The sequence below is a fragment of the Phyllobates terribilis genome, unplaced genomic scaffold (assembly GCF_046119375.1).
Source record: "Phyllobates terribilis strain yellow unplaced genomic scaffold, ASM4611937v1 Scaffold_2__4_contigs__length_985480577, whole genome shotgun sequence".
NCBI lineage: Eukaryota > Metazoa > Chordata > Amphibia > Anura > Dendrobatidae > Phyllobates > Phyllobates terribilis.
Genome location: NW_027362762.1, coordinates 154,162,280 through 154,175,616, shown reverse-complemented (window position 1 = coordinate 154,175,616; position 13,337 = coordinate 154,162,280). Strand labels below are relative to the sequence as shown.

The 13,337-nt window shown below is 39.5% G+C and overlaps 1 protein-coding gene across 1 annotated transcript in view; it reads left to right on the top strand.

Moving 5' to 3' along the window:
- The window catches only part of ITGA5 (integrin subunit alpha 5), a 122,685-nt gene extending 111,507 nt beyond the window's left edge, over positions 1–11,178 (top strand). Inside the window, exons 27-30 of the mRNA XM_073663161.1 lie at positions 2,906–3,025; positions 3,330–3,431; positions 5,812–5,934; positions 7,754–11,178. Of these exons, the coding sequence (XP_073519262.1) occupies positions 2,906–3,025; positions 3,330–3,431; positions 5,812–5,934; positions 7,754–7,837 (429 nt within the window). The 3' untranslated portion in view covers positions 7,838–11,178. The remainder of the gene's footprint in view (positions 1–2,905; positions 3,026–3,329; positions 3,432–5,811; positions 5,935–7,753) is intronic.
- Positions 11,179–13,337: the final 2,159 nt, after the last annotated feature.

Here is a 13,337-nt window from a genome sequence, read left to right as displayed (position 1 = left end):
TATATACAGTGGGAAAAATAAGTATTTGATACACTGCAGATTTTACAAGTTTTCCCACCTACAAATAGAGAGGTCTGTAATTTTTTATCATGGGTCACTTCACCTGTGAGAGACCATGTCTAAAAAGAAAAAACAGGAAATCACATTGTATGATTTTTAAATAATTATATTGCATTTTATTGCATGAAATAAGTATTTGATCACCTACCAATGAGCAAGAATTCTGGCACTCGCAGACTCTTCAGTTTTTCTTTAAGAAGCCTCCTACCCTGCACTCATTACCTGTATTAATTACTCCTGTTTGAACTCATTACCTGTATAAAAGACACCTGTTCACACACTCAATCACACTCCAACCTCTCCACCATGGTAAAGACCAAAGAGCTCTCAAAGGACAAAATTGTAGACCTGCCCAAGGCTGGGATGGGATACAGGACAATAGTCAAGCAGCTTGGTGAGAAGGCAGCAATTGTTGTCACAATTATTAGAAAATGGAAGAAACACAAGATGACCGTCAATCTTCCTCGGTCTGGGGCTCCATGCAAGATCTCTTCTCTTGGGGTAAGGATGATTCTGAGAGAGGTCAGGAATCTGCAAAGGAACTACATGGTAGGACCTGGTCAATGACCTTAAGAGAGGTGGGACCACAGTCTCAAACGTTAACATTAATAACCTACTAAGCCGTCATGGATTAAAATCCGATGACCAGTTTGCCAATGACCATCTAAGTGATCTAGAGCGTATTGAAGGGAGGATGGATGGGGTCATGTATTTAGAGATTTTAGCCAGCAACCTCCTTCCCTCACTAGGAGCATTGAAGCCAGGGCAACTAATGAGTGACTCCGTAAGAAGCGTTTCAAGGTCTTGGAGTGGCCTAGCCAGCCTCCAGACCTGAACCTAATATAAAATCTTTGGGGTGAGCTGAAACTCAATGTTGCCCAGTGACTGCCCCGAAATCTGAAAGATCTGGAGAAGATCTGTATGGAGGAGTGGGCCAAAATCTCTGCTGCAGTGTGTGCAAACTTGGTCAAGAACTACAGGAAACATCTGACCTCTGTAATTGCAAACAAAGGTTTTTGTACCAAATATTAAGTTCTGTTTTTCTATTGTATTAAATACTTATTTCATGCAATAAAAATCATACAATGTGATTTTTTTTTTTTTTTCTAACAGTTGGTGTACCTACGATAAACATTACAGACCTCTCCATTCTTTGATACACTGCCGGTTTTGCAAGTTTTCCCACCAAAAAATACTTATCTTCCCCACTGTAGTTCTATTAAATATTTTGGCTGGTCCTAACAGCTCATGGGAACATTTGAACACTCACAACACAAGACTGAATTGCTCATGCAGGTGTAATAAAGGGGGAGGAGCATGACTCCACAACCCTGGACGTTGTTGGTCCACTGTGCACCATCGCAATAATTATACATACAGTGCTCAGCATAAACTAGTACACCCCCTTCGAAAATGAGACTGCATTTTATAGATTTATAGAACATTTTTAACCCATAACATGAAAGTAAAGTTTTTAACTTCTTCAGATTTACTCAAATCAGCAGAGGCAAAAATGAACCCCCCCCCCCCATCAAAAACTAGTACAACTGGTGTTTTGTATGAACCCCTCCCACCCCCATGATTATTAAGGACAGCACCATGTCTTCTAGTCATGGAATGAACAAGTTGGCCACATAATGCAACGTCTAGCATTTTTCAAGAACAACCGTATTTAATATTTAACAGTACTTCTGTGAAATCATGATACCATAATTTTTTTTTTTTCCTCATGTCTTTTGACATTTCTCTTCCATGTGGTGCCATTGCTGACAGCATGAAATGTGAAGGGTGTTTTTTTTAATTAACACCCTCATAGTCAACGCTCTGCTGGATACCTGTTTAATGAATAGACTTACCTGTGGTTGAATTCTTGTTAATTCGAATTTTGTAGTCTAAACTTTAGCTTTGCTCTTAAAGACTTGCATTTGTGTGTACTCATATTTGCAAGAAGGTCTTGAATTAATTTGTTAAAAAAATGAATTACTTTTTTGGGTGTGCAATCCATGGCCCACGTGTTATAGTATGGTGTCTCGTGCATTTGGCAAGCTTAAAGAAGTTGTCCACTACTATAGAACATGCCCCCCATCGATGTAAACGGTGAAAATAAGACTTTTAGCAAAAACCTTGCACTGTCAATATTGCCTGTGGGCGGCGCTATCGCTGACCACTCACAGGCATCACGTGACCCTCAGTTGCAGCCGGCTCTGGCATCCACTGATGTCACGTCAAGTCGGGTGTGACCCAGTGACGCGCTCCCAGCTGATTGATGGGCTGTGGGTGGGGTTTCCCCGTGCGTGTTAGCCCAGCATCCAAAGTGCGCTTTCCCGATGAATGCGGGAGAGGAAAAGCGCGCGGTGGATGCTGGGCTGTGAGGAGGCTGCAGTCGGGGGTCACATGATGCCTGTGAGTGGTCAGTGATGGCGTCGCCCACAGGCAATATTGACAGTGCAAGGTATTTGCTAAAAGTCTTATTTTCACCGTTTACACCGATAGGGGGGCATGTTCTATACTAGTGGACAACTTCTTTAAATCCCCTATTTCACCATGTGATTATTTAAATAATTGTTTTTTAAGATGCCAGACTCCCTTTTAGCTTTTAGCCCTGAGTAAATTTCTACGATGTAATTAATAACATAATGGTGGAATTGTCAGTAGTAGGTATGTGTGTTTTGTGGATAGCTGTAGATTGTGAATTCGTTCAGGTCATGGACCGGTATTAATGTTTTTAATCCACACTGGATAATATGATTAATAAACCCATATATACAAAAGAATGTGTCCATGTATATTACAATTAGATATAACAGTAGAAAGTATGTGATCCATTCTATGCTTCTCTTTACAGAAATGCACTCCACATCATTCGGATTGTTTGCACCTTCGCTGTGATGTCGGACCCTTGGAGAAGCTGCGACGTGCCATACTTAAGGTTCATTTCCGTGTCTGGGCCAACACCTTTGTACAGGTAACACATTTCAGGCTCACCTCTAGTAGTCTGAGGCTTACAGTATAGAAAACTGTAGACTTCTACAATTAGTTGTCAACTTGATTTTCCATTTTCTTTTCTTTTGACAATTTGGAAGATCTTAAACTGTATCTGTTGGGAAAACTTTACTTAGAGCAGCTGGTGCCACCTAGTGGAATACGTATGAAAAATGTATATCTGTATTAAGCAGCAGTTCCTGTAGCTCTGTAAATACAATGCTAATTGTTTATTATCATGCCGTTATCAATCCTTCATTTTCTGTTCATTTTTTTTTTGTCTTCAGAATGAGAACCAAGGCTTTGCGCTGCAATGTGATGCAGCATATCAAATTCATCGACTGCCTTACAAAATTCTACCTGAATCATATCCTCAGGGAACATACCACGTAAGTTGGTCAAATAGTGGAATTAAGGAAAATTCTAATGCTAAAAGAAATAATAAGAAAATAAAGTTTAAAGCAGTTATGAAGACAAATCCTTTTCTTATTGAAAACTGATTATCCAATTCTCCACGCAATGGTGATCAGCTGCGATCTCTATTGAAAAGACACTTCTAGTGAGATATTTCCCAGTGCGATTGAATCTTCACTCACCACACTAAGGCTGTGTGCCCACTATGCGTTTTTTAAGCATTTCCGCAGCGGCAATTTTGCTGCAGAAACGCTTAAAAAAACAAACCAACAAAAAAAACGCTTGGTAGAAGGTCTGTTCCCCAATGATAATCCGCATGTGCACATGCTGCGGAAATTTCCGCTGCGGATTATCATTGCGAAAAAATCCCCAGCACTACCAATTATTTTGTGTAATCGCTGCGTTTTCACTGCCATTGACTTGCATTGAATCGCTTAAACATCCGCATGACTACATGTGCACATGGATATTAAGCGATTCTGATGGCCCTCGGTCTCCATAGCAATGCGTCCTGGCTCCCCGGCAGTTCGCGATGGTCTAAAAGGACCTGCCATGACGTCATTTAGTCATGTGACGGGTCACGCGACGCAACTTGTATAGTGTGACAAAGTTGTCAAGCACTTTTCCAAGTGATGCTAAAATCGCTTGGAAAGCGACTGACAACCGAAATCGCATGTTAAAAATGCGTGACAAACGCTTGTCCCTGGCTGAAAAAAAAATGCATGTAAAATCCGTATGCATTTTTTCTGCCAGGGAGATGCAGAAACGCTCAGGAAAAATCCAGAGCATTTCTGCATCGTGGGCACATAGACGAAGCACCAACCATTAGGCTATCACTTGTAAGACACCTGAAAGTTACGGGCCGACAGTGGTACAGAAAAGGTGTAAGGGGGTTAGAGGAATCATTATGGCTATCCTTTAAATGCATACCCATCCATGTAATACATGAATGGGCTGCATTTGCCAGACCAAAGGTGGTCCAAAATGGAGTGCAGCTCCCTATCTACCTGTCATATTAAGGTATTTAGACATTATAGAGTTTGGGGTTTGTCTTGGAGACTGTGTCCGAGTCATCATTTTGAGTTTCTCTTTAGAAGTCTCTTCTCTTTTTTTTTTTTTTTGTCTTGTGATGCTCCTTTTAGTAATTTTCGCCAAATTCTTCAAAATGGCGCATGCCGTTCATGAATTTTGTCTAAAGTCTAAAATGCTCTTTTTGTCTGTTTTGCACCTTTTTAGCTCAAACAGTCTCATGTTCCACTAAAATGTTGCAAAATTTGCACAAAAATATTGTACATATAAAAATAATGTACATCCAATCATTCCAAGGTGTAACTGGAATACATTGTATTAACTGTAGCTACTTTTTAAAAAGTCGCAATTGATGAATCGGCTGAAAATATCTTGAAACTCCAAACCTCAACCACAATAACACACACACAGGCAATCACATACACAATAGACTTTAAATAAGGAGCAAATGAAGAACTGGTGTAAAATGCCAAAAACTAGATTTAAAAAAAGGTGCAAATGCAATATTGAATTGGGCTTTTCAGGAACACCATGCTATTTTACTAAGGACGTATTCTCATGCAGCAGATTTGTTGCAGACATTTCTGAGACTGAATCTTCTTTCCACTGATGTGATTGTGGTTGCTTAGCAGCAAATGAAAGATGAATGGGACAGTTACAGAAATTTCAGCAAAACATCGTGTGTATGTATTCTAAGAAAATGTACTTCTTTTTCAGGTGTATTCTGTTCTGAAATCCACCTGAAAAAGCACCAGCTAAACACAACTAAAAGAATAAACATGAGCATTTCTGTGTAAAAAACAACAAAAAAACAAACTTGTTGCTCATATGTTCAGTCATTTGAGTGTCTTAACCTCGTCAAAAAAAGTAGCCTAACTGTTCTGCAGGAATTTTCTGCTCTATACATTACAACTCAATAGGAAAACTAAAAGGCTTTTGTCTGACAGTGGTTTCTTCATTATTTATTTAATGTAATATAAAAAAAAAATAAAAAAATTGGAAAATGCCATTAAAAGACGCCTCAAAAATGATGATAAAACTCTTGATGACAAAAAAAACCTCTGTTTCCTGAAAAGACTTCCTCTTGAAAAACTAGGTGGGTTCACCCGCCTCAAGACTTTGTATGCACATACCCTTAATGGGATTACTTTCCTTATGTTATTCCACATGCTGCAAAATCTTCCTTCCATAAAGAGAGAGAAAAATGTTTTGGGGAAAGTGGGATGATTTGGAACAGAAAAGAGACTAAAAATAAGATTTGCCTTCACATGAAGTAGAACTTTATTTTATTGTAATGACCCTTTTTTTCTTTTTCTTTTTTTTCAGGTCAATACAACCATTCACTGGCTGAAACCAGAGAGTAGTTATGGCGTTCCTCTATGGATTATAATATTGGCCATCTTAATTGGTCTGTTGCTGCTTGCCTTACTTATATATGTTTTGTATAAGGTGAGTCCATACAAATGTGTAGTGCTGTATTTCACGGGACATTAATCTACAAAAGTTTTCTTTAAAGCACCACTCCAGCGCTGGTGTGGCGCTTTACATCTAAGCCCCCTTATACTCGCCCTCCGGCGTCTTCACAGTTTTTTCAGCCCTGCTCCGGTTCCGCGATGCCATCTTCTGACTGGCCGGAAGTCAGAAGCTACATCGTGCTCTCTCAATATAAGTCTGAGAGCCAGAACGAGTCTCTCATAGACTTGTACTGAAAAGTGACCTCCGCGCCGCTCCATGAAACACTGGCGCTGTGAGCAGGTCACTTTTCGCTGGAGACCAACCAAAGCGATGTTGGAAATGGATTAAGGTGGCAGCAGGTGAGTAGCGGACAGGGGACTTTAATCTAAAGCACCGCTCCTGCGGTTTTGTTTTTTTGCACTGCTGGAGTGGTGCTTTTAATTGTAAAAAGTATAAGGGAAGAAAGCATGTTACAATATCATTGTGTTCTTCCATGCTAAATGTATCTCTTGCTACTGTTACTGTGCAGACAGGATCACAAAAAAACAATAAGAACATGCACAACATAACCTCTTGGGAATATTAACCCATTATCTATGTCCTTTTGTTGGGACGCCTAATTTTTTGCTTTTAGCAACTAAGATTTTCTAATTGGGTCCAAAAAAAAAAAAAAAAAAAAATGAAAATTGCTAATTTGGCAAGTAATGGGTTAAAGGTTTTCCAGGAGAAGGAAAAAAACAAACTTTTTTCGAAATTCAAATAGACTTCTTTTCGAACCCGATTCTCTCCAATGAGATACAAGACATGGACCGAAGTGAGACTTTTTGTTTTTAAGAAAGCAGCCATGTTTTTTTTTCTCATCCTATATGACAACTTTCAAAGAGGACCTGTCATCGGGTCAATATTTGGCAATTTTTGCTTATATTATATTCCTGCTATTCAGGAGGGGGCAGGGGTAATAAAATAAGAGCAAAACTGAACACTTTTAACCTGGTGACAGGTCCACTTTAATGTCATTAAAAAAAAAAAAAAAAAAAAAAAAAAATGGCTTGGAGTAAATAATAATTTCTATATGAATAACTTGGAGATTGTCTCATATTAGTGATTTATGGTAGATCTTGTGGATATGACAGAAGTTTCTATTAGATGGTGCTGCCGCTGGAGTTACTGCAGATGTGGCAGTCTATTTGGAATGGTGGATTGGGGGACTCTAGTACTGGAGAGAGATACAGGCCCTGTATGTATGGCCCATACCATAATTGTTTACCGTGAGACAATCCTTTTACAGAGTTTTTTTTTAACTTTCCTTCAGGAGCTCTCCTGATTGACCATTCTGTCCAGCGGCATGGTTGCACTTGCTGGATTGAACGGTGTGTTCTCCAATACTGCAAGCAGGGACAGCTTTACCTATGCAGCATAGGAAGCATGCAGGGCACTGAAGCTGGTCAGATCCAGACAGCTTCCTTTCAGTGCTTACAAGCTATATAGCAAAGTGCTTGTAAGTGCTGCACTCTCTGCCTGAGCGAATGGCTCCTGCTGTTAGACTGCAGAGTTGGATGGTAACCTAGGTAATGAGACTTTAAAAATGGAGGGATTTTAATTTTGGCGTTTGAGATTGGAGATGATGTTTAGTAATAAGTGAGTGATAAAGTTTACTTCATCTATGAAGAGGAGACCATAACTTTAATGTACTTACTGCTGAATTATCTTCATTATTCATTTGATTTTATTTGAGGCTATATATATCTATTCTGCCTCTATATATCTGATTTATCTGCAGCTTTAACCATTCATGTTTGTGGTTTCTTCGCAGCTTGGCTTCTTTAAACGCTCCTTGCCATATGGAACCGCTATGGAAAAAGCTGAACTCAAACCTCAGGCTGCCTCAGAGGCCTAGACTGCGCCTACAGCCTCATCCCTTGCACTGCCAAAGAATCTTCGAAAGGGAAGGTGAAAGAACAGTCATGGCTTTTTTTTTTTTTTTCTTCTTTTTTTGAAGTTGACACTACATTGTCTGGGAAGGAGGGAGATGATCATGACCTATGAATTTCACAACTTGTGCTTGTTTTGAAAGGACCTGTTACCACAGGGGAAATATGACTGAACCACTCAGGCTTCTACTGAAGGTGAACTACTTGAGGTCATTGGTGAGGACAGGTGTTTTTATTTAAGACAAAACCAAAATCCTGACTTTCCCTGGAGCCCATCCAAAACAAGAATGTAGGTGGAAAACGTGCTGGTCAATCTTGACCCTAACCACTGTTTTGGTGCTGGTTATCACCTGATCTTTTTTTGGTTCTCTCATGAAGTTGCCTTTGGACATCACCACAAGCTGAGCTGCCTCCCTCAGCATTAAGTATTGCTTCTCTACTCCAAGATAGGACTCTGATTCCCAGAGAAAAGTGACTGCATACGTAAAGATGGAAACCAAGGAACCATTTTGAAAAATTGGATGGAAAATTCTTTAAATTGATCATTGAGCTGAAAATTGTTTGTTTAAAGGAAAGTTTTTAACTTATTGAGCTTTTAGCACATCTGTGTGCGCTTCTATGTGGAAGATATAGGAAAATGTCAGCGGTCTTCTCCTTGTGACATAGGCACGTTGGTAACTCTTTGGGTAGGTATGTAGCACACCATCGGGAAATTTTTTATTTTTTTTTCTGCCAAATGATAAATGAGGAGATTGCTGCCTATTTAAATCCTGTTCCTGAGGCAACTGGGGTCACGATTAACCCTTGTTTGCTCCTTTTTTTTTTTTTTTTTAAGGAATCTATAGCTAATATCCTGTTGGTTACTATCTTTAGTGAATTTGCCAAAAAGACATGCCCAAAGGAATAAGCAAGACTAGGTAAAGTGCATTCAGCCCGTATTTACAAGGTGATGCTTCTCTGTTGGTGCTAAGATCCCAGTTATGATGGGTGTGAGTGCAGATCGCACAGGGAGGTTTTTAGAGTAGCAGTGCGCAGTAAATACATGTCGTAGGCTAATATAGCCGAAGAAATATGAAGTACCAAGGATGGTGCATCAATCTGAAGCCCTACAGCTTTGGGCTGATGCAGAAGGTAAAGACTTGGTTAGAGGACCAGGCAGTCAATATTTAAGATATTTATATATAAAGTACCTGGAACCCCAAAGAATCAACTTTTTAGGACTAATTGGACTTTATACCAAAGATACAAGTGCCTTATAAGTACAGTATATAGCAGCAGGTTGTCCATAAACCTGGCTGTGCACTGATTCTGTTATCTTTTTGTAAAAGACTCTCATGACCACTGCATTGCTTGAACAGTCAGTCGCGCATCTTGGTGCTTTTCTGTGTTGCTTGGTTCCATAACATTAAGTGTTAAACACGTGGACACAAGGGCTTTGCTGATATTTAAAAGGTGTTGCAAGTGCAATAAATGTGTTTTTAGCTATTTTTATTAAAAAAAAAAAATTTACTATGTAATGCATATGAAGTGGAATATGGGGTTGGCTATTCTATGTATGTATTGTTAATGTCTTTTTGTTTTGTTTTTTTTCTCAACCACTTTTGTGGCAGAATTTGCACATTACCTGTGATGACAAATCTGGGTTTTTTTTATCTTTGTGGTCTTCTTTTTTTTTTTTTTTTTTTTTTATTAGTGATTTTTTTTTAGGCACTGGAGGAGCTGGGTTTGTCACTGGCAGCTGGCAAAATTACATGTAGTGTAAAGCTTGGTCACATTTTAATACATGCCACAGACTTGGGTTACCAGACTTGAGTTCCCACTTTAAAATTGGGCAAGACGTTTTCTAGTTGTCTAGTTTTAAATTTGTAACCTTGATATGCAACCAAATGTGCCCCTTTATTCTACTTTTGGACTTATTGAAATTTTTTGCCCTTGTATGATTCTCCCTGTTACCTACGTACAGTAGGCCAATGCAGACCTAGAATAGATACATCCACACGGGACATTGATTTGTTACCACTGTATTTAAGAATCTAAAAATCTATAGCAAAATCCATGAGAGTTGCATGTTATGGATTTCATATTTTGCTTTGCAAAGGGTGAAATCGTGAATGGCAATCTGTGTGTGCCCACTGTGTGTTTTTCAAGCGTTTTTGCCGTGGAATTTCCACAGCAAAAACGCTTAAACGCTTGGTAATACGTGTCCCATAGTCCCCAATGATGATCCACATGTGCTGTGCAAATTTCCGCTGCAGATTATCATTGCGGAAAAATATATACAGCATGTCCATTAACTTTGCGGATGTGCGGCGTAATTGCAGCCATTGACTTGCATTGAATTGCTTAATATCCGCATGACTACATGTGCACATGCAGATATTAAGCGATTCAATGTGCGGATGGTACCCGGGTCTGCGGAAGAGGAGACTCTCCTCCAGACCCGGGTGCCATAGTACCTGTTAAAAAAAAAAAAAAAAAAGAAAGAGAATTTAAAATAAAAAAAAATAAACATTATACTCGCCTTCTGATGGCACCCGGTCTCCTTAGCGATGCGTCCTGGCTCCCCGGCGGATCGCGATGGTGTAATAGGACCTTCCATGACGTAATTTAGTCATGTGACAGGTCACGCGACCACTGACGTCGTTGGTCGCGTGACCTGTCACATGACTAAATGACGTCATGGAAGGTCCTTTTACATAACTGCAAGCCGCCCAAGACACCGGACGCACCAGAGAGAAGACCGGGGGCAATCGGAAGGTAAGTATAATGTTTTTTTTTTTTCTATTTTTTTTACCATTTTTATTCTTCTCTTTTTTTAACTATTAATTTGGCCACACTATATAAATCCATGCCAGTTGCATGGATTTATATAGTGTGACCAAGTTGTCAAGCACTTTTCCAAGTGATGCTAAAATCGCTTGGAAAAGCGCTTGATAACCCGCATGCAAAAGCGCTTGACAAACGCTTCTACCTGGTAGGAAAAACGCATGTAAAATCCACATGCGTTTTTCCTGCCAGGGAGATGCCGAAAAAAAATGGAGCATTTCTGCTTCGTGGGCACTAGGCCTTATGCTGCACGTTTTAAATCCACAGGAAGTCAATTCCCGATGTGGATTTTTCTGCAGAGTGGGGATGAGTTTTGATCTCCTCCGCTCAGCTGCTTTTTTTTAATATGCTGCAGAGTTTACGCCTACTAATTTGATATAGGGAAAATATATACTCTTGTACAGTGTTAGCCAGTAGATAGAAAAATATTTTAGATTTGAAAGTCCTCAGTGGTTGATACCTTTTAATATCTAACTGAAAAGATGGTAACAAATTGCAAGCTTTCGAGACTACTCAGGTCTCCATCAGGCATAGTATACCTCAAAATCTGAAGAGTCACATATTTATACACAATAAGACACACAAAAAATGCAATAGGTAAGACAGGTGATTGAAAAGCAGAGTTATTATGGAAGAGAGAAACCGTTCTGGCTATGAATATTTTAGCAGTTAATGGATAAGGAGTGTAAAGGTTTTATTGTCCTGTGACTAGGTCCAGTGTTGTGATGGCCTCACAGGTCTGAGAAGCACATTCCTTAGTTGATGTAGAATGACATAAATCCATGCGACACATTCATTCCTGCTCTGAAAGTGTTAAAGGTCACCATCAGTTTATATTCTGAGATTCTTCTCTCTTTGAGATTTGAAGTTGCCTTTTAATACCAGTAATTTCATGTCTTTTATGCTGTGATCAGGGGAACAAAAATGCTTGGCTACAGGTAGATCTATTCTTTTTTTTCTTTTATTGTGTGGCGATGATTCACAACACTGGACCTAGTCACAGGACAATAAAACCTTCACACTCCTTATCTATTAACTGCTAAAATATTTATAGCCAGAACTGTTTCTCTTCCATAATAACTCTGCTTTTCATCACCTGTCTTACCTATTGCATTTTTTGTGTGACTTATTGTGTATAAATATGTGACTCTTCAGATTTTGTGGTATACTATGCCTGATGAAGAGACCTGAGTAGTCTCGAAAGCTTGCAATTTGTTACTATCTTTTCAGTTAGCCATTAAAAGGTATCAACCACTGAGGACTCTCAAATCTAAATATTTTTCCGTCTACTAATTTGTAAAGAAACTCTGCAGCTTATCCTTATTAATGAAAAGTGTGTCCTATAAGGGTACCTGCAGATTTACCACTAGTATAGTTCCTTTGAGGTTCTGGGAAAATAGAAAGATTTGTCTAAATTAGGGCGTCAAAGAAATCTTTTTCAGGTCTAGGCAATAGTGATGAATGAGAGATGCATCAAGTGCACAGAGTATCGCGGGTGCTCGAGTCCCCGCCCCACATGTTTCACAGCTGTTACAACCAAAAAAAAAACCAAACGTGTGGGTTGCCTGCCATACATAGACACTCAAAAAACATGTGGGGGAGTGCCCAACAGCCTAAAAATATGCGGGGTGGGGATTCGAGCATGTCTCGAGCACCCGCGATACTCATTGTGTACCCGAGCACCCGATGCTCAGTCAGGTAGCGAGCACTCTTGCTCATCACTACTAGGCAACGTGTAATGAGTGGTGTATGAAGAGCTTTAGAGCTACCATTGCTTCTAACCCTTAAACACACAATGGAGAGAGCTAGAATCCTCCATGGATGGTGCCCACGCTACACATATGTAGAAAAAAATAAATGTTCGAGTTGTGTGTGTGTGTAGTGGTCAGGCTGACCCTGCTCTTACCTACACTGTAGCTGCCTGGAAGCAAAGTAATTAATCTAACACTATGCAATTCTGCTTCTCTCATATATAGCCAACCCTGTGTGGGGCTCATAGTCTAAGAGTGTCCTATCTGGTTGTACAATTGTCAGCTCTTCAAAAAAATTCTGTTTGTGCCGTTACAAATATTATTCCTGTGTCTTTTTTCTTCGCTTTTTCTCCCATATTGGGTGATTTTTATATTTTCTATTTCCTTTCATCATTTTATCCCAGGGATGATTCCTGTTGGCTCCTTTTCTGCTGGATCAGACGGGTATGAGCTGAGCTATTAGAAACGGAGGTGACTAGACACCCAAAAGGATTGATTGTGAATTATGAGGGGGGTTGGCTGCCTTTCTCAGGGGTATCCTACTGTAATAAAATGTCTAAAATACAACAGTCTCTGGTTATTTCCTTATTTTTACAGTACTGGCAATGGTGACCCATTCTTAGTGAATGCAGACTTCATCCAATGTGTCTCTATTCTGACAGCAATGTGCTATTTCAGCTGTTGCTGCATCCTTGTGCTACTTGATGGCAGGATTTTCTATTTTAAACTTGTTGCTTTTTCTTTTCATCACTTCCCTTCTAAGTTTGTTAATGGAACTTTTTTTCTTTTTTTAGTGATTTAAAAAGAAAAAAGTTTACAGATAAACACTCTTACTATAAAGGGAATTTTTCAATCATCCAAGTTTGGATTTCCATGACTAAATTGCCAC